We start from the raw sequence: 18573 nt of genomic DNA on the forward strand, positions 1-18573 counted from the left end.
CAAGCTGCGAAGAAGAAACTCTCGCGAGATGTTTAAGGTTAGGCATTGATGTGGAAGAGGATAGGTTGTGTTCTCTGCGAGTTTTTGCAAGTTTATATAAGATCAGATTTCGCAATTTGAGGGTTACCTTCTAGGCACGACCAGAGGAGTGCGCAATGTAGATGCACTGTTGCACTACTATGCTGTGTGAGATCACTTCTTTTTCTGCTCGCATTATGTTCAGTATTAGTTGCCAAACCTTTTTCTGCAGGGTCCCCCTTTGTAGATACAAATATTTATATTTTATAACTCTGGGTGCCCCTTAGGGGGTCCCGCAATAGGATAAACATGATAAAAGCAAGTATAGTAAAGGGTCACAGTAGCAAAGTATAAAAACAGATGCATGTTTTATACTAATCATTAGAGCCGTGATTCTCAAAGTGGGGTCTGGGGACCCCTCAGGGGTCCATTACAATCTCTCAGGGGGTCAATAACTTATTAAATTGTGCTGTATTATTAAAAGAGAGTGCATATCTACAGATGGGGAGCATTTGTGCCTACAAGACAAAGCATAATGTGTCCATTACTCCGAACCACGTTAGCTTTGGGCCAATAGAAACTCTGGTATGATTGTGACACACAAGGGATAATGTACAGCGAGCCGGTCATTGTTGTGAAACCCCGAAAGTGCGATGCCTCATCGTCTCATCGCCCTGAAGGAGTTTATTTCACAGCAATGACCCCCTAGTTGTACATTATCCCGCTTGTTACACAGCAACTTATTTAAGAATTCAATAATTTGACACAAAAACATTCCGCCAGAGTCCGACATCATAACTGTGCCCATAGCAACGGTCTGTTATACTTAGCAACGGTCTGCTATAAAGAGTAACAGACTGTAGAAAGCCGTGATTGTCAAGTTGAGTCCAAATACAATTTGTATAAAATGACCCTCTGATTAAAAGTATATAAGTGGTATCAACATGATTCAAATTGAAATGTGTTTCTGCTTATCGCTATGAAACAGGTCTGAAGTATTTAGGTAGAAAAGTTTTAGAATACAAATAGTTCCAATGACATTTAAGAGTACTAATGGTAGTAAGCTTAATTTGTGTTACAATTATAAGGGGGTCCTTGGAAGATTTTCTCCTCTGTAAGGGGTCCCTGGCCCCAAAAAGTTTTAGATCCCTTGCATTAGAGTAGTAAACTAAAACTAGATTATGATATATATGTATTATCATCTACAGTATATACAGTATGACGCATGAAAATAGCAATACTGGATAAACCATGTACACATTACCACTGTAGTTTTCGTGCAGTAGCTTTGATGTGTAGAAAGCTGCTTTTCCAATAGTTTATTCCTTTACATACAGCTTGGGGCAACATAACAGGAACACACCCTGTGTTTTTCAAAAAACTGAAGATACTCTGTGCACAGCTGTGCTTCTAATCTCTCCAATAATGCTTCTCCCCTGAGTGCAGCTTGCGCAGGGTAAACCACAGTAAACCAAATGAAATCATAAAAAAATCAAATCTGCAGCGCACAGTGGGGTACTGGCACAGTAGGGCTGAACCGAATGCTTTGACTGTTGTCATGGTAGTCGACCTCCAATTCAGTATTTGAATGCTTTGTTATTGTTTTTTTTATATATAAGTTTATAATAATAATGTATAAATCCCAAAATAGCCCATAAAATAAGGAATAACTCTGCAACATTATTTATTTTTCATATTCAACATGAATTATTATTAGTTATTCTCAGACGCATATCGCTGTTTATTGTGTGTAGAGGTGCGTGTGCGTACAGTAGTGCAGCAGCGACACTGAAACGGGGGATATGGAGACAGACAGACAGACAGACAGGAGAACATGTCAGCCTGCTGCGTTCGAATACATTGAAGCCTTCGAAGCCCAAAATAATGGTATTTGGGACAGCCCTATGGCATAGACCCTATTTTATTGGCAAATAACATTAAAAACCAGAAAGAGCGATACTATCAGTTCGCATGTGGTTTCATCAGATTCGCTTAACACCCTGTGTGTTATCAGCGGACTCTTCCTGTAATGTTTTATCTGACTTGTTAGTGTATTTATAACACTCAGCGGAGAGTTCACAGTCACTTTCTCATACTTTAAAGGGACAGTGTGTAGCATTTATTGGTAGAAATGGAATGTAATATTCATAACTATGTTTACTTTAGTGTATAATCGCCTAAAAATAAGAATCGTTTTGTTTTCGTTACCTTAGAATGAGCCATTTATATCTACATAGGGAGCGGGTCCTCTTCATGGAGCTGGCCGCCATGTTTCTAGGGTCGGACAAACCAAACTCTTGATATTGCAATTTGCGTTTTCACATTTTTGCGTCGGCGACCATAGTTTTCCTACGCGCTTTGCACATGGGAGAAGCCTGCTAGATGTTGCCAGATCGTACACACTGCACCTTTAAGCCCCCAACTGGTTGCAAAAAGCAGATTTATGCTTGAATGCCTAAATGCACGTCTTCCTTCCTCTTGCGGACACAAGAGGAAGGAAGATAATACACTGAATCTATGTGAATCATTGGGGGGGACAAAATCTCCCCTCCCTCCAGCCCCAATTTCTTTGACCGTCTCTCTTTCCCTGTTGTTAATTAATTTCTTTCCTCTCATGTTGTAGACAATGCATCAGATCCTGGTGTATCCGCTCGACAGATCTGGATAGATGTAGTCGATGAAGCCGGTCACCTGTGTCTAACCTTCACCGATAATGGCAGCGGCATGACCCCCAGCAAACTGCACAAGATGCTCAGGTAAGACACACACATGCATATCCACATGAAGTTGACAATGTGGCATCAGAAACATTTTCTTGCACGTTGTCATGCACACTGACGGTGTTCCTCTCTTCTCTATGTAAACCACAGAGAGTGACTCACCAGCGTTTTTAGACCGCATTTTGTAGCAGAGACACTCATTCTCTGACAAAGACCCACATGTCACAGTGTCCGTCAAATTCACACAAATAAGCATGCAACTACGCACATGCTGTATACATAGAGCTGAAACAATTAGTTGATTCATTACTAGAGTGGCATAAATTTAAGTTTGATAGTCCATTAATCCTAAAGTGTATAAATAAGCTAAGAATTTTTTGTTTCAGCTTCTCAAATGTGAGGATTTGCTGCTTTTTTCTATCATTGTAAATTAAATGTCTTTGTGTTTCGGTCTGTCAGTTGGACGAAACAGGCAATATGAAGACACCTTTTCTCTGGAAAAATGTAAAATTGGCATTTTTCAAATTTTTTTCTGACATCTATTGATTCATTTCTACAATGAAAGTAATTATTTGTTATATTTATAATATACACACAATCATGCGTCCTTATTTCCTCACTCTCCCCTTCACCCTTATGTCCAGCTTTGGTTTTACAGAAAAGGGTTCAAGTAGAGCCAGTCAGCAGGCCATCGGCGTGTACGGGAACGGTTTCAAGTCTGGCTCTATGCGTTTGGGGCGTGACGCGCTTATCTTCACCAAGAACGGCGGCTGCCTGTCTGTGGGAATGCTGTCTCAGACCTACCTGGAAAACATCAAGGCCCAGGCTGTCATTGTCCCCATTGTCCCCTTCAACCAACAGACCAATATCCTTCATGAAGCATTAAGGCATGGGAAGTAAAAGAGGTGTTTTTTTTCTTCACACTGTTTGGTAGAGAATATGTTTGTCACCTTGCAAGCTCCTTTATGTCCTGACCTTAACCCAGTGTTACAGTCTCTGGTGGTGACCGAGGACTCGGAGGCCAGCCTGGCAGCCATCCTCAAACACTCCATCATCACCTCCCAGGAGCAGATACATACGCACTTTGACTCCATCCTCTCCAAAAAAGGCACCAAGATATTAATCTACAACATTCGCAGGTCAGAATCATACATAATGCTCAGCTGAATTTAGGTCAAAAGTAAACAATACAGGTTTTTTTTCACCTACATGTTAGTAATTCAAAATTCGCAAAAAAATTGTTTTGTGAAATACGCGTATTCGCTTTCTTGCTGAGAGTTAGATGATAAGACTAATACTCTTGTATCTGTCCCTTAAAGTGGCTTTTTTTTCTTTAACTTATCATTTTGTAGTAAATATTGCACAATGTAATGGCTATATAACACCATCTAAGTTTAGATTGGTTCCCTATAAACCTGCCTTTTTTCATGCAATCATGTCTGCCACCAGATTGCGATCTTCCAGGAAAATTAAGGCACAAGGGCCGCCGCTGAAAAATATTTATAACAAAAACACTGAGGTTTTTAACTCTGCCTTTATCATAGCACTGAGATCGGTGTTTCTAGTTCAAATTGGGATTCTTACGGTTGTTTCTTGCTTTGGACAGTAGCCCGTCTGCTAGCGGTAGCTATGCTGCTAATTCTAGCAGCCAAAAAATTAACCAGGAGCTACAAGGAAGCCAGGAACAGCTAGAAACACCATCTACGTTTGTTTCTGGCTGCAAGCGGTAGCCATGTTGATAACGCTAGCAGCCAGAAAAAAACATCTATGATTCATTGTCCGTTTGATAACCTAAACAAAGAACACCGTTTCTTGCGCTTGCCTTTCTAAAATGAGCAATGGTGAAATTTAGCCGACCATATTCTGTTATATCTGATCCGATTGTCTTTGTGACAGCAGCACCAACAATAATACCACTTGATAAACGCTAGAGGGGGGAACGAAAAGTTGTCTGTTGCCACTTTAAATATGAACTACAGCCAGGACACGGTTAGTTTAGCATAAAGACTGACAGAAGGGGGAAAGAGCTACGTTTAAAAAAAAAAAAAAAATGTGATGTGCCCCTTTAAAGCACATGTATTGTATGTATGTAACATGTTTTATCTCACAAATTGTCATTTTAACAGGGAGTAAACAACCATATACGTAAGTGTTAATTCGTGAGCTTTAAAGGTGCTGGTAGTCACCTTGTGCTTCCTTTGTAGAGCCTGACTAGCTGTTTTCCCCTGCTTCCAGTCATTATACTAAGCTAACCGTAACCGTCTCCTGGCTGTAGATTCATTAACTAAACAGACATGAGAGTGGAATACATCTGTCATCTAACTCTTATTGGCAACACAGCCAAAAGGCATATTTCCGCAAAAAAACTATTCCTTTAGTTTGATTTTGGAAGCTCTAACGTAATGAGATTAATGAGGATGCAAACACAGACTCAAATAAGCATGAACACACATATGATATTTGATTAAGCATGCTTCTAGACAAATCCATGCAAAACAACACGTTTAGAAACAAAGCCTATCATCGTGTGAAGGGCAGATGAAATTTTAATTTAGAGATTTGAGGTCCCTTTTCCTCGTGCTGTTTAGACTAAGAGAAACCGTTCATGTTTAGGAGTTTCTCAGGCATTCTTCCGTTTCACTTCCTCTTTACGTTGGAGTCAACAAAGTATCTCCACTATTATCATCAAATACTAAATACTACACTCATCAAGATTGACCCGGTCGGGTGAATGAAATTGTGGGTAACACTTCATTTTACAGGTCCGCAAATTACATGGTAATTACCATGAAATTTGCAGACCTGTAAAATGAAGTGTTACCAAATTGTGCTGATTTAACTCCAGTGTACGGCGATGCTCTCATATTGGTTTGGACATTCGGGCCCATTAGACACATTCAGAACCCATTTCTGTAGCTTTACGACTGGAAAATCAAAAGTCGTCGGAGCGCTATTACCTATTTTAACAACTGCCCCCTTTGGTGTTATCCTGAAGGGCCAAAGATGGCAAGCCAGAGATCGACTTTGATACCGATGAGAGTGACTTCCGTTTGCCCGAGATTCAGAGCGAGCAGCTGAAGAACGGTGGATCCCTGAGAGACAAACAGAACACCCCCGACATGCACTTCAGTCTCAGGGTGAGTCAATCACCTGCGTGATCATTAAAACACAGAGGAGGATGCGAGTATGTTGGACATTTTATCTGCTATTGCAAGAAACATCTTTCGGTCTGGTTCTACTGACTAAAACAGCAGATCGTATCTATCTAATGTAAAGGCTGACATTTATGGTGGTAGTCTTTTGTGTTGTTGGTATTTATTGTAGAGCATAGCAGTACTAGTACAGTAATTACATAGAGTATATAATTAAAATAAATGATTGTACTGCTGTTTCAGTATGAAGGTGGTGCTGATTTATTGATGTCACATGAAACACTAAGTTACCTAAGGCAGTAAAGTCTTTTTTAAATTTTACAGCCAGAGGATTTACAGAAGACAATTACAAATACCTTTACCTCATGCCTGTTTTGACAATTTTACATCACAACAAAAGCAAAACAAAAGAAAAACCATTAGATCAATTTCCATTACATTAATCATCAAGACAGCCATCTCTATTATCCAAGGGAATCTTTTATGCTTTGATCAATTGGTTTACAATAAAATAAATAAATAAATGAGAAAATTAAATAATAACTATGAAAGTATGAAAATATAAAAAAAATTACACTTTTACTTGTTACTTGTTATTACTTATTTTTCCTTTAAAGTATCTGCAAAGCAGTCATAAAAAATGTAAAAATAAAAAAACTTAATAACATTTCCAGATGAAAATATATTTGGTTCCTTCCCCATAAGCCATATTTTGCAGGCATCAGTTGCTGGAACCAAACAGAACTATTTACAACACAAGATAACTGAAGGCAATACAGTTTCATTGCCTAATCACACCAACAGTGTGTAATGTATAGCTTTTGATCATATCACATGATCTCCATCAGTAGACGGAGTTCGCCCAGTTGTCATGGAGTTGTAGATGTTCATATTTCCATTTTTATGAGCACTTTTCATCCATGTTGGCTTATACATTGGGATTGAAAGTTCATTCATGAGAGATTTTTCTCATTTCATAAAGGAACACTTAAAGAGGACCTATTATGCTTATTTTCAGGTGCATACTTGTATATTGTGTTTCTCCTAGAACATGTTTACATGTTTTAATGTTCAAAAAGCTTTGTTGTTTTTCTCATACTGGCTGCGTTGCAGCACCTCTTTTCACCCTCTGTCTGAAATGCTCTGTTTGAGCTCCTGCCCCTCTTTGGACTCCGTTCCAGCTCCGCTCTAACTAGCTATTTTGAGGGTGTGCCAAACTAGCAGTTTTGCAAATATGTTGTGTTGTGTATAGTTAGTTACAGAAGAAAAGGCGGGACTTCGTGCAAGGCGGTTCAGGCAGTTCAGGAGCAGTGTTTCTGTGAAGGACAGTAACTCCCTTTGGCATGGACTTTGGGCTTTGTAACTTTGCAGACCTTTTACATGCACAAAAATCGATGTAACACAATACAGGAAAGGGAAAAGCGCAAAAGCATAATAGGTCCTCTTTAATCCTTCAATTTATCTGAAAAATTCCAATTTACCAAATTTGAAAATACACGTATTTCATAGCAGAGCGTCAATATTTAGGCTTGTTAGAATGCTTAATGCCGTTCTGGATGATTTTAGGGTTAGTGGTTAAGATGGGGTTAGAGTAAAATCCAGGGTAACAGATGTAGTGGTTGTGGTTAAAGATTCGGAAAGCCCCTACAGTACATGGCGAATATAAGCCCTATGCAAACGGTGTGTGTGGCTCAGTGTAGATGTGTGTGTGTGGCCTGGTGTAGATGTGTGTGTGGCTGGGTGTAGGTGTGTGTGTGGCTGGGTGTAAGTCTGTAGGTGTGTGTGTGGCTGGGTGTAAGTGTGTGTAGGTGTGTGTGTGTGGCTGGGTGTAGATGTGGGTGCCAGTTTCAAGCACAACAGGGAGAGTACTTCTTCACTACCAGAGACGTACCTGTGGTTTTGTAGTAACACTGTCCCAGTTTCCTTTTAAAGCCATGTTCAAATTGTTGTTCTTAAATGCCATTATGACAATCTTAGAGTCATTATAAGATTCATAATTGCAGTAGATGTGGTTAACTCATGTTTTTCAAGAGAATCTTGAGAGTTTTAAAAGTTTAAATATCAGGCTAATTTATCAAAATGTCAATACAGAGTGTTAACAAATGTTGTCAGATAGAATAAATTAAGAGTAAATGTCTTGCTTTTTCACTCTCTATGTGTCTGTTTCTGTGTTGGTTTCAGGCCTACCTCAGTATCTTGTATCTGAAGCCGAGGACACAGATTATACTGAGGGGGAAGAAGATTCTGGCCAAGCTGGTGTCGAAGAGGCTGATACACATCGAACATGACGTGTACAAACCTCACTTCAGTGTATCCCTAAAATATCTGTGTGTTTGCTTATATGTGCAGATGGTGGTACAGTATTATGCCAAGTCATCATCTGTATTTGTGCCTATTTATAGATGCAAACAGGAAGTGGGAAGTTAGTCACTTTTGGAGATGAATCAGGCAGCAGATGTTTGAAAGGAGAAAAATGAATGTGGTTTTCATATCTGTTTAGAACGTATTATTGATTTACTTTCAGATTTGTTGTTTGTTTCATCTCCTCTCAAGAACTGTACATGGAGGATTTGGGAACTGCATCTTTGCTTTAATCTGGCAAAGACTTTCCACTGTTATGGTTTGTCACAGACAAACATGTTACACAATACAAGATGGAAAGTTCTTGATGCAAGTTTTAGGCATTTACATGAACCGAAATGTATCTGTAGCACCGAGTATTGAAAACTATCAAGCATCGAAAGCTAGTATTAAATACTGGTTAGATATTCTTTTTATATTCATTACTTACTGACTTAAACCCCCCAAAAAATCCAATTTTGGATTATTTTATTTAGACAAAATTCTTGTGCAACTGTTTGTGTTTGGACAACAGTTAACATTTGAGAACTTCTTTTGTGAAATGAAAAAATTATTTTGTTTATATTTCTGAATTCAAGAAGATAAATTATACGCACATCATGTATTTGCAAGGCTATTAGTACGGTAAAGAAAAAGGTAACGCCTGCACACTACTCCATGCCACAATATTTTTATTGACTACGTTTTGATCCTACTTGTGACCTGACGAAGATCTAAGTAGGATCGACACGTAGTTAATAAAAATATTGTGGCCTGGAGTCGTGTGCAGGTGCTACCTTTTTCTTTGTTTATATTTCTCCAAAAAAGTCCAAAAAGAATATTGACACAGACACTCAGTTATCATATCGGCACCAGTCTTGATGTTTTTTTCTGGGCTGATTCAATTCTCAAGTTGTTGTTTTCAGACGTAAATCACATAACAAAAACTGTGAGCTGTAGTCTGGCTGTGTGAAGCTAATTCTTTTAAGGATTTGCAGTTTCAAATTCCTTAATGCACAGATCGATTTCATGGCGTTTAGATAGATAGATAGACAGATAGACAGCTTTATTGATCCCCCTGGGGAAAATCGATTGCCACCAAGTCAAACAACAACAAAGACGCAGTATTTACAGTACACCAATAAATAAATAACATCATAAGAAGCCCTTTGAGACATAATCAACAGCTGAGAGGTACCATGGATCCAGGCCATATCTAAAAATATTCATTGAAAAATCTGACAGCTGCTGGAACAAGTCGTTCAGTAGAGCACAGCAGTTTTCCCCATTTTGCCTTTCATTTAAAATTGTAGTTTCAATAATTGCAGGAGATATTTATTTTATCATTTATTTGCATTGATATTAGTATTAAATTAGTATAAAAAGTATTTTAATGTTTGGCTTTTGCTTCTGTTCTCTGACAACTTGTAAAGTATTTACTGGTATTGTTGTGAAACCTGCCAATGTCCAGTGCTGTTGACCTTGACTGGTGTCTATCAGAAAGAGAAGGTGAAGGTGACCTTTGGGCTGAACCTGAAAAACAAAGACTACTATGGCATCATGATGTACCACAGGAACCGACTCATTAAAGCCTACGAGAAAGTGGGCTGCCAGCTGAAGGTAAGAGGAGAAGGATTATTCTGCATGTCTTCATGAATAACAGGCGCAGCACTCTGCTCCATATTTAGCCTCTGCTTCTCAATTCCCTCCAGGCTTCAGGTCAAAGGGCGGGAGTCGGGGTCATCGGTATCATCGAGTGTAACTTTCTGAAACCTGCCCACAACAAGCAAGACTTTGAATACACCAAAGAATACAGGTACAACACACACACATACGAAACAAACACAACCAAGACACACACAAGAAGTTTTTGCTGTGGAGTTAACTAGCTCGCCTTACAGCAGAGAAATACTGCTACACACCATGTTTACAAAGAGGAAACGTAGCACCAATGACTCATGCAGCTCTTCCTGGAAGTGCTTTAATTTTCTGACAGCAGGGAAGCTGATAATGATCACAGTATCTTAAAAATCATTTTGACATTGTTTTCTTTTAGAGAAACAGACCTGTCAGTAAATATTTGCCTTGTGCTTTTGTGTTATTAATAAAAAACAGTTCAAGAAATTCACTGTCTTTTCCTTTATCTTCTCCCAAGACTCACCCTCGGTGCTTTGGGCCTAAAACTGAACGACTACTGGAAAGAGGTGAAAGAGAAGAAGGCCAGAGAGCGAGAGTTTGAGGCTGTAGACCGAGATGAAATCGCAGATCAGGAGTGAGTGTTGACTGTTTTTGTCTGACAGTTGTCTTCTTCAGACCTAAAAGGTGTCTTCATAACTTGGCTCCAAAATATTGCATGTGTATGGTGCTAAAAATAAGATTTCTTATTATAGAAGTGTGAAAAAACAATTTGTGTGGTGTGCTACTGAAAGATGATTTTGGTCCATCTGGCTCTAAATCTGTACCCGAAACTGTTAAAGCCACTAGGAGAGTAAAATAACTAGACAACGTTCTACAAGCCTTTTATGGATAATGATGGTAATAATACAGGGAGATGGCTGTCAGTTGATGACCCTTTCATGTAAGAACTTGCCAATTCAACTGAAAATGAAAATAGGTATTTCATTTCCCAAAGCTTGAAACCGGAGAGTTGAGACGCTGCTTCTTGACAGGAGCAAAGAAGAGTAAACATGCTGAGTTATGGGAACTTCAAGAGCCTTTATAACCAGCTGAGCACTACTTATATGGCGTACAGAACCAGAAAGTTAACGGGTTCAACAGAAAATATCTGTATCTTGTATGTAGCTTTTGAACAGACACATTCACGTACACAAATGTAGGGTCACCGTGATAATTTGAAAATTATTCTTAATAATAATTGATTTTTGGTGAATGGACTTCTCCTGTAATGCTTCTGTTTACTGACACGTCTGTATTTACAGGGGTCCCTTGTGGCTACAGTGTGAAGACTGCCTGAAGTGGCGAAAAGTCCCTGCAAGTCATTACAGTGTGGATCCTGAAAACTGGAACTGCAGCCAAAACCCCAATCCACATTACCAGTGTGTATTTTCTAGTTGTTGCTTTCCTTGGAATGGATTTACAGGGGGCGTATCATGCTCATCTTTCAAGTTCATTCTTGTATTTTGGGTGTATACATTTTCTGACATTCAAAAAAAACGTTATTTTTCTAATAGGCCCTGTTCAGACCTGGCATTAACATACATCCTGAGTGATCTGAACACAAATGGACATCTTTAAATACATCTGTTCACACCTGGCGTTAGAATGTGTCTCCACATGCGTCTTGAGTGACTCACTTGTGATCGGATCTCACTCCCCAGCTCTATATGCAAATAAACTTGTTGTAAACACAGCTAATACAGCAGACGTTATGATGTAATATTACATGAATGTCAGTACTAATATCCCACATATTCGTGAATTCGGGTACATTTTATTAACATCAAAATAAAAGGTTATTGTACCGGCGGTCCCCCGCGGTGTTTGATTTGTTAATACGTCATAGGAAAATAAGCTCACTACGCATGCTCAGAATCTTCCTCTCTGGTATTTGACGTATCGTTGACGTAGCTTTTATTGCCGCCTACTTAAACATATCCGTATATGTGTAGACCATCAGCCACAATATCCCTGGTTTGTCGTATCTCTCTCGCCCTTGTTTCCTGTCATCTCTCTACTGTCTATAATATAAAGGCTTAAAATGCTCCAAAAAAGATAAGCGATCACAAGCTTATATCTCTGATTGATTTGTAAGATGCAAAACCTCACTATTTTAAGCTGTCACATACTCATCACACGTACATGTGCCTTAACATGGAGGCCAGTATCTGGGTGCGTGGGCGTGTTGGCTGTAACAGGAAGGCCCTGAGCTGAACTTTAGCAGTAGTTGAGTTGCTCAGCCAAGTATCTTTGTCTTTCAGAAACTGCTCTTTGCCAGAGGAAGCAGAAGACGGCGAGGAGCTGTTAACACCCAGCTACCAGAAAAACCACAAGAAACAGTAAATCCCCATTTCACTTCTCCAGACCTCACAAACATTGTCCGTGTGAGAATTTGTACACGGAGAGACGTTTCGCACTGTTACTCTTCCTGCACGCCCGCGTGTGTGTGTGCATGTGGGTTCACGTGCCATTTCGTGGTTTCCATCTGTCAGTTTCACGCTCGCATTTCCGGTTCATGTGACCGCCGTGTGTCTAGTTTTGCTCTACTCTGCCTGACTGTGATCAACATAGACTGAAACGACAAATCAGTCAGTTCTTCAAAACATGGTGACTTGCTGACCATAAATGAAAAGGAATTCAAGTGTTGATTGGTTGTTTTTGCCCGTCACTTTTAAGCCCAAAAGTTTTTTTAACATCTAATATAAAAAATCTTTTGTGAATTATTGGAAGTCAATGGTTTATTAAATAGCCATCTAAGCTAAGTTGCTTAGATAGCTACTGTTTATCTGGCAGAAGTTAGCTAGATAGCTAAGTTGCAAGATAATTAGTGCAGACTAACTTACAAGTGGAATTTCAGGTTTATAAAAGGTTAATAATATAATAAAAAGTTTCATAACACTTGGTTTGTAACCAGGACTGTATAATCTATATATGTATGGCTGCGGTGTGCCTACTTACTATTTCTGATATAATTGTGGCCCACTGTAACACTCTGGCCCAATTCCAAATCGGAGCTGAATGCACATCTGTTTACATACTTAGTTCTTATTTATATTGTTTTATAATTTCTGTATGTTATATATTTCTATTCTAGGATGGGAGCAAAACGTAACCCGATTTCCCCCAGGATCAATAAAGTATTTCTGATTCTGATCCTGATATATTTATTTATAATTTCCTTGCTGGAGAGAGGGAAGTTCGTCCCAGACCTTGCCGCTGTATTTATACCGTACGCGTTAAAGAAGGCTGCTTCATTGAGCTGTGAGTGGGACTACAAACAGAGTTCACTCCGTCATGGAGTGGGAGGGACAAACTTCCCTCTCTTCAGCAAGGAAACTATAAAAACAAATTAGATAACGATGTGCATTATACTACAATATAACAACAATACATTTGGAAAAAATAAGAAATATATAAATTATATATACTACAATATACAACAACAGTGCAAATAATAATGCTGAAAAATGGGATCTATGATTAAGTATGCAAAAATGCAAGAATAGTATACATAAATAAGAATATTTGTTAAAATGTACAGTATAAATAAATGCAGTATTAACACCAGAGTAAACCAGAGGATTTCATAGTTGAAGATATATTAAAGTATGAGGTTAAAGCTGCTGATAGGGGTAAAAGTAATAAATATAATGTTGTGTTTATATATATGTATAGATATACAACACTTTACAATCAAATGAACACGTTCGCCATTTTCTAGACTAGAAAACGGTATATTTTATCCTGAATAAAATGTAAGCATTAACTTCTTAACGTCTGTATGACAATATTAAATGTCTATCTTAGTTTTAGCAGTTTATGAGTAAATGTTTGTACCGGTAGTCGCACAGAACCATTTCTATGGAGCGTGTTCCATGACGAACACAAAACGGCGTTGCACGTCGTCAGTAAGGGCAGCTGGTAAAGTCGCCGTCGATGCAGGCTCGCTGTTGGAGGGTTATACAACCCACTTCCACTCCCTGCTAATTGGTTTGGGATGGCACTTAATGTGGCGGACCCTTCATGCCAATGCTCCAACAAAGTGGAAATGGGTAGGGAGAGGGGTGGATTAGAACTAGGCCTCTCTCAAATCTCAATCATCCATGGGTTTAGGAGCACAAAGAGCAGGAAGTCTGACAGTAAAACTGTGTAAGAGCAAATTCTGCTATTGGAGTTATAAAAATATATAAATTGGAGTTATTGATTTGAGTATCTTGCTCTCTCAACTCATTAATCTCTTTGTCTTTTCCTGCAGAGAGCATCCGAAAAGCAGAAAACGAGAAGCATCATTGGAGGTTTGTGAAAAGTTAGAAACTTGCAGCAGCTTTCCTATTGATGAAGGTACCAGTGTGCTGTTTTTGCTCTACAACTTCCGCATACATTGTTTTGTACTGTAAGTGTGCCTGGTTGTTTGTGTAGCAGGTGTTTGAGTCCCAGGACCCGGCGGCTAAACATCAAATCCTCGCACGCAGTTCATCCGAACCGACCCGGCCCACCTTCCAGTCCACACGCACATCTGATCGCATAAGAACAGCAGAAGAGACGAGCCCAGATCACACGGCCGATCATGATACAGACATATATGATGATGATGATGATGATGATGCACAGACACAAAGTACAGTCACACCTCAGAAGCCCGCTGGAAGACGCACAGTCATTAAAGACAAAACACAAGTCACACCTGTGAGAAATGAGACAAAGCTGCAAGATAAAGAGAGAGACACAAACATGGAGCCGGTGGAACCAGAAGGAGACGGCACAGAGAGGTTAAGGTGAGGCATGTTGCATGTGAGCTGTGTGAAAGTTCAGAATAATCATCCTTAAAATGATTGCACCAGTGTATTTCACAGTAGTGCCGTTGCCATTACATCATCAGCATCATTACTGAAAAGAAAAGAAATTAGTATCATTAAAATTAATTTGCATTAACGTGTTATTATCGCATTAACTTTGACAGCCCTAATAAAAAACAATTGAAAATTCAACACTAAAGTATTATAACCTTGCCTTGTACACAACCAGAGTTCTCCCTCCACATCTAAACTCTGTCAACCCTTTTATAATGTTTCAGGTAAAAACCTGTCTGAATGATGTTTAAAGTCTGTAAGTTAATTTTCACATAGTAAACAAACAGACTGACTTGCTGTCATCCTCTGCAGCCTCAGGAGGAAACCAGGATCATTATTTTACTGTGTGAAAAAGAAGCAAAAGCCTGCCTCAGAAAATGTGGCCAACGAGATGCATCCTGAGAAACAAATCCTGAGAATCAACAAAATATCCCTGGAGAAGAGCAAGCGGGAGAGTAGCAGCCGGGTAGAGAAACCAGGTGACGTGGTACAGCGACCTCTCACCAGCCTCACCTGGACCCACTCGCTCCCCTCCACCCAGACGGTGATGGTGTCTCCTCTGAGTCGAACAGAAACGCCCCGGAGCAGACCGCCGCCTCCAGAAAGGAGTGACCTGGAAGATAACGTGCAGAAGCTGGCTGCGTTGGAAAAAGAGGCCCAGGGGCTACGGAGGCTTCTGGGTCTGGAAATCACAAAGATGACTCAAGGCACCATGACGACTGCTGATAGCAGCGTTGAAGGCACCATGACGACTGCTGATAGCGGCATTGAAGGCACCATGACGACTGCTGATAACAGCGTTGAAGGCACCATGACGACTGCTGATAGCGGCATTGAAAAGCCAAAAGCGCGCAGAGAGGTCGGCTGCCAGACGGACGTGGCTGAGGTCAGTAGAGTTTATACCCAATGACAAACAATCACATTTGAGCACAGTGTTTGAGATTCAGTCTCCTTAATCTTGAATGAAGATCTAATAGTAATCTTCTACTCTCCTTCCTCTACATCAGAGCTCTACGTCGTCCAGCAGCCCGATCCTGGCTCCAGGACATCAGGAGTCGGTGATCCTGGATCAGAGAGCTTTGTGTGGGCCAATCGGGCAGCCTGAGCTGAACATACCTAAGAAGAAGACAGAAACTGAGAGCAAGATGGGAGTCAGTGACAGCGAGGCCTGTGAAGACAACAGGTGTGTAAATATAAAAAGACATGCACCGGCACCACTAGCTATTTATAATGACTTTGTTCACTGGTCAGATTTTTATTTTGGTGGATAGCAGTAAAAAGAAAAAAAATGTCAGCGTCTGTAACTTTATTTATTATCTCTGTATATACAAGGAAAGTATACATGAACAAATATCTGAAAAAGAACATCGGTCCAGACTGGTTTGCCGTCACTTCATGTTAAGTTAGATTTTCCAAGCATGAGAAACTGCTGACTTTCAGATATAAACATCTGTCTCTATCAGTGGGCAACCTCCGGCTCTGAAAAATTAAGTCAATGCTGAAGTGCCTTAAACCTGCATTCTTTCTAACAGCCAGCAGGGGGCGACTCCTCTGGTTGCAAAAAGAAGTCTGATTGTATAGAAGTCTATGAGAAAATGAGCGTACTTCTCTCTTGATTTATTACCTCAGTAAACATTGTAAACATGAGTTTATGGTCTCAATCGCTAGTTTCAAGTCTTCTTCAATAAAGCATGATGTTCATTTAGTAAATTATGGTCCCATTTAGAGTCAAATAGACCATACAGCGGGGTACGCTTTAGGGCGTGGCTACCTCGTGATTGACAGGTTGCTACCACGGCGTTGACTTTAACCCTTTCACAGTGTGTTTTCAGTTCATGAAAGTTAGTTGTAACATTTTGGTTGTCTAAAAACGTCTTATTCAGCGTTCGGTTGTACTTAGCTCCACCCTCTTGTGTCACTTCTGGTTGCAAAAAAACAAGATTGCGACGGCTAAAATGCCGAACTTGAGGCTTCAAAACGGCAGTTCACAAACCAATGGGTGACGTCACGGTGACTACGTACACTTCTTATATACTGTCTATGGTCTCTATATACCTCGAGTATAAAATGGAGTCGTTTCCTGTAGCTGGCAGGATTATATTTGCGTGCAGGGGCGTAAATGTGTCTACTTTTTAAACCAAACAATCTTAGTATAAATGTCTGCTTCAATCTTTACCGGCACTCTATTGTTTCTTCTACTCTCACTTCTCCAAAAATTTGTGTCCTCTTCACTCAAGCAACTGAAATGTTTAATAATAACTTTAACAATGAAGCTGTTCTCCAATCAGATCTTCACAGGAGAATCTGAGTGGCATCCGTAACAACGTGGTGGTGCTCCTCACGGCCCTGCTGCCCCAACTGGACCTGGCCGGCATCAGCCTGGAGACCACCGACGTGGACAACATCCTGCAGCAGATCATAGAGGTCAACTCACTGAAACTATGATCAGTACCGTTATAACATCCAGCAAGATTATGTTTTTCCTTTATTCTTATGCAAAGTTTGGGTTGGAATTTAAAGTCTTCAGTGTTCAGAGTTGTAATAAACACACACTGATTATCAAGCTTTTGTTGGCCGCACACACATATTGCTAGGTAGTGGCAGTTTTTTGTCACATTGTTTTGAATACTCGAAACATTGTTGTGAGCCTCTCTTCCCCATCGCTGTACATGAGCCTTTTAATTTGTAATTCTCTCTTTATTTATAAAAAAAAAAGTTGTGATGTATTGCTATTTTTTTGTTTTGCTTCTGTTTTTACTGACTATTTAAATGAGTTTTTATACACACGTGGAGTCATGCTTGATTCTAGATTTGTTCACACATCCTTAAACCCCCTCATCCATAAACGATGCTTTTCACTTTTGCATTAAAATACTGAAACCAATTACTGTTCTCTGTCTCTTAATTTTCAGGGTTAATTAACGCTGTGCTTTTCATCGGTCTGATGCAAAATGCAGTACCTCTTATTTACCACAAGGTGACAGTGAAGTCTCATAATGAAACCGTGTTTCTCTGAAATCCACACTTTGAGAGAAATCCTCTCATCACTTCACTTGATCATGTTTGTCTTGGGGCTATCATTTTCTCTAGAAACTATTGCCTAGGGTCTCAGTTAGGGCACGAAATTGTATTATTTGTTCAATGTGAGGTTAATTAATATTGTATTACAGTTATGTAGTGCACCACACAATCAGCTTAAAGCTCTGGAAATGTGTCCTTTAAATCGTGGTCACAGTTTGGACCAAATCGTACAATTTATTGCATAATTTTCCACAAAGCAGATTGGCAGCATGTTTGACCACCACAGGCTACGGCTTTCAAATAAGCCATGCTTTATAAAATGTTCATAAATTGTAACTAATGGCTTTATTAATGGTTGATTAATGAGTCATATTAAGCCATTAACAACAACAACAGTCCTTTGACTGGTGTCTGTTTTTAAATAGTGCTGTTATAAATGTTAAGAATTTGTTAATGAATGGAGTTTGATCCAGGCAGTGTTATTATGCTGGAGCAGCATAAACACCACACAAAGGAACTTTTCACAACCTGGCAACCCAAAATGTGTTAACATAAGAAGCACTCATTAAAAAGTGGTAAACTGTTTATATGTATATTATACTGTATATCCTCCTGAGACCCAGCCCATTGACATGTGTCCTCAGTAGTGGACATTTTGTCCACATGCATATCCTCTTACTCTTTTGACCTACTCTATCAACCCCTGGTGTATTGTAAAGAGGACATCATAGGCTTTCCAATGATATGGCATGTGTGTTTTCTAATTTTTTAATCAATTTGAATGTATTCTTGGTT

The 18573-nt window shown here is 39.6% G+C and overlaps 1 protein-coding gene and 1 long non-coding RNA gene across 4 annotated transcripts in view; one reads left to right on the forward strand and one right to left on the reverse strand.

Annotated features, from left to right (window-relative positions):
* LOC119494479 overlaps window positions 1–10092 on the reverse strand; it is a 14653-nt gene extending 4561 nt beyond the window's left edge. The window contains exon 1 of the long non-coding RNA XR_005208221.1: window positions 10054–10092. This is a non-coding gene — a long non-coding RNA (uncharacterized LOC119494479). The remainder of the gene's footprint in view (window positions 1–10053) is intronic.
* zgc:152774 (uncharacterized protein LOC553526 homolog) overlaps window positions 1–17641 on the forward strand; it is an 18649-nt gene extending 1008 nt beyond the window's left edge. Inside the window, exons 3-17 of one of the 3 annotated variants that reach the window (XM_037780373.1) lie at window positions 2642–2774; window positions 3383–3603; window positions 3730–3877; window positions 5734–5875; window positions 8072–8200; window positions 9731–9850; window positions 9943–10046; window positions 10386–10502; window positions 11170–11286; window positions 12169–12246; window positions 14163–14202; window positions 14327–14682; window positions 15070–15643; window positions 15765–15940; window positions 17046–17641. In XM_037780373.1, the coding sequence (XP_037636301.1) occupies window positions 2642–2774; window positions 3383–3603; window positions 3730–3877; window positions 5734–5875; window positions 8072–8200; window positions 9731–9850; window positions 9943–10046; window positions 10386–10502; window positions 11170–11286; window positions 12169–12246; window positions 14163–14202; window positions 14327–14682; window positions 15070–15643; window positions 15765–15940; window positions 17046–17202 (2612 nt within the window). In that variant the 3' untranslated portion in view covers window positions 17203–17641. Of the gene's footprint in view, window positions 1–2641; window positions 2775–3382; window positions 3604–3729; window positions 3878–5733; window positions 5876–8071; window positions 8201–9730; window positions 9851–9942; window positions 10047–10385; window positions 10503–11169; window positions 11287–12165; window positions 12247–14162; window positions 14203–14326; window positions 14683–15069; window positions 15644–15764; window positions 15941–17045 lie in introns of all 3 variants that reach the window. The other 2 variants (XM_037780375.1, XM_037780374.1) reach the window with 2 other exon arrangements.
* Window positions 17642–18573: the final 932 nt, after the last annotated feature.

This window comes from Sebastes umbrosus, chromosome 9 (genome assembly GCF_015220745.1).
Source record: "Sebastes umbrosus isolate fSebUmb1 chromosome 9, fSebUmb1.pri, whole genome shotgun sequence".
NCBI classification, from domain to species: domain Eukaryota; kingdom Metazoa; phylum Chordata; class Actinopteri; order Perciformes; family Sebastidae; genus Sebastes; species Sebastes umbrosus.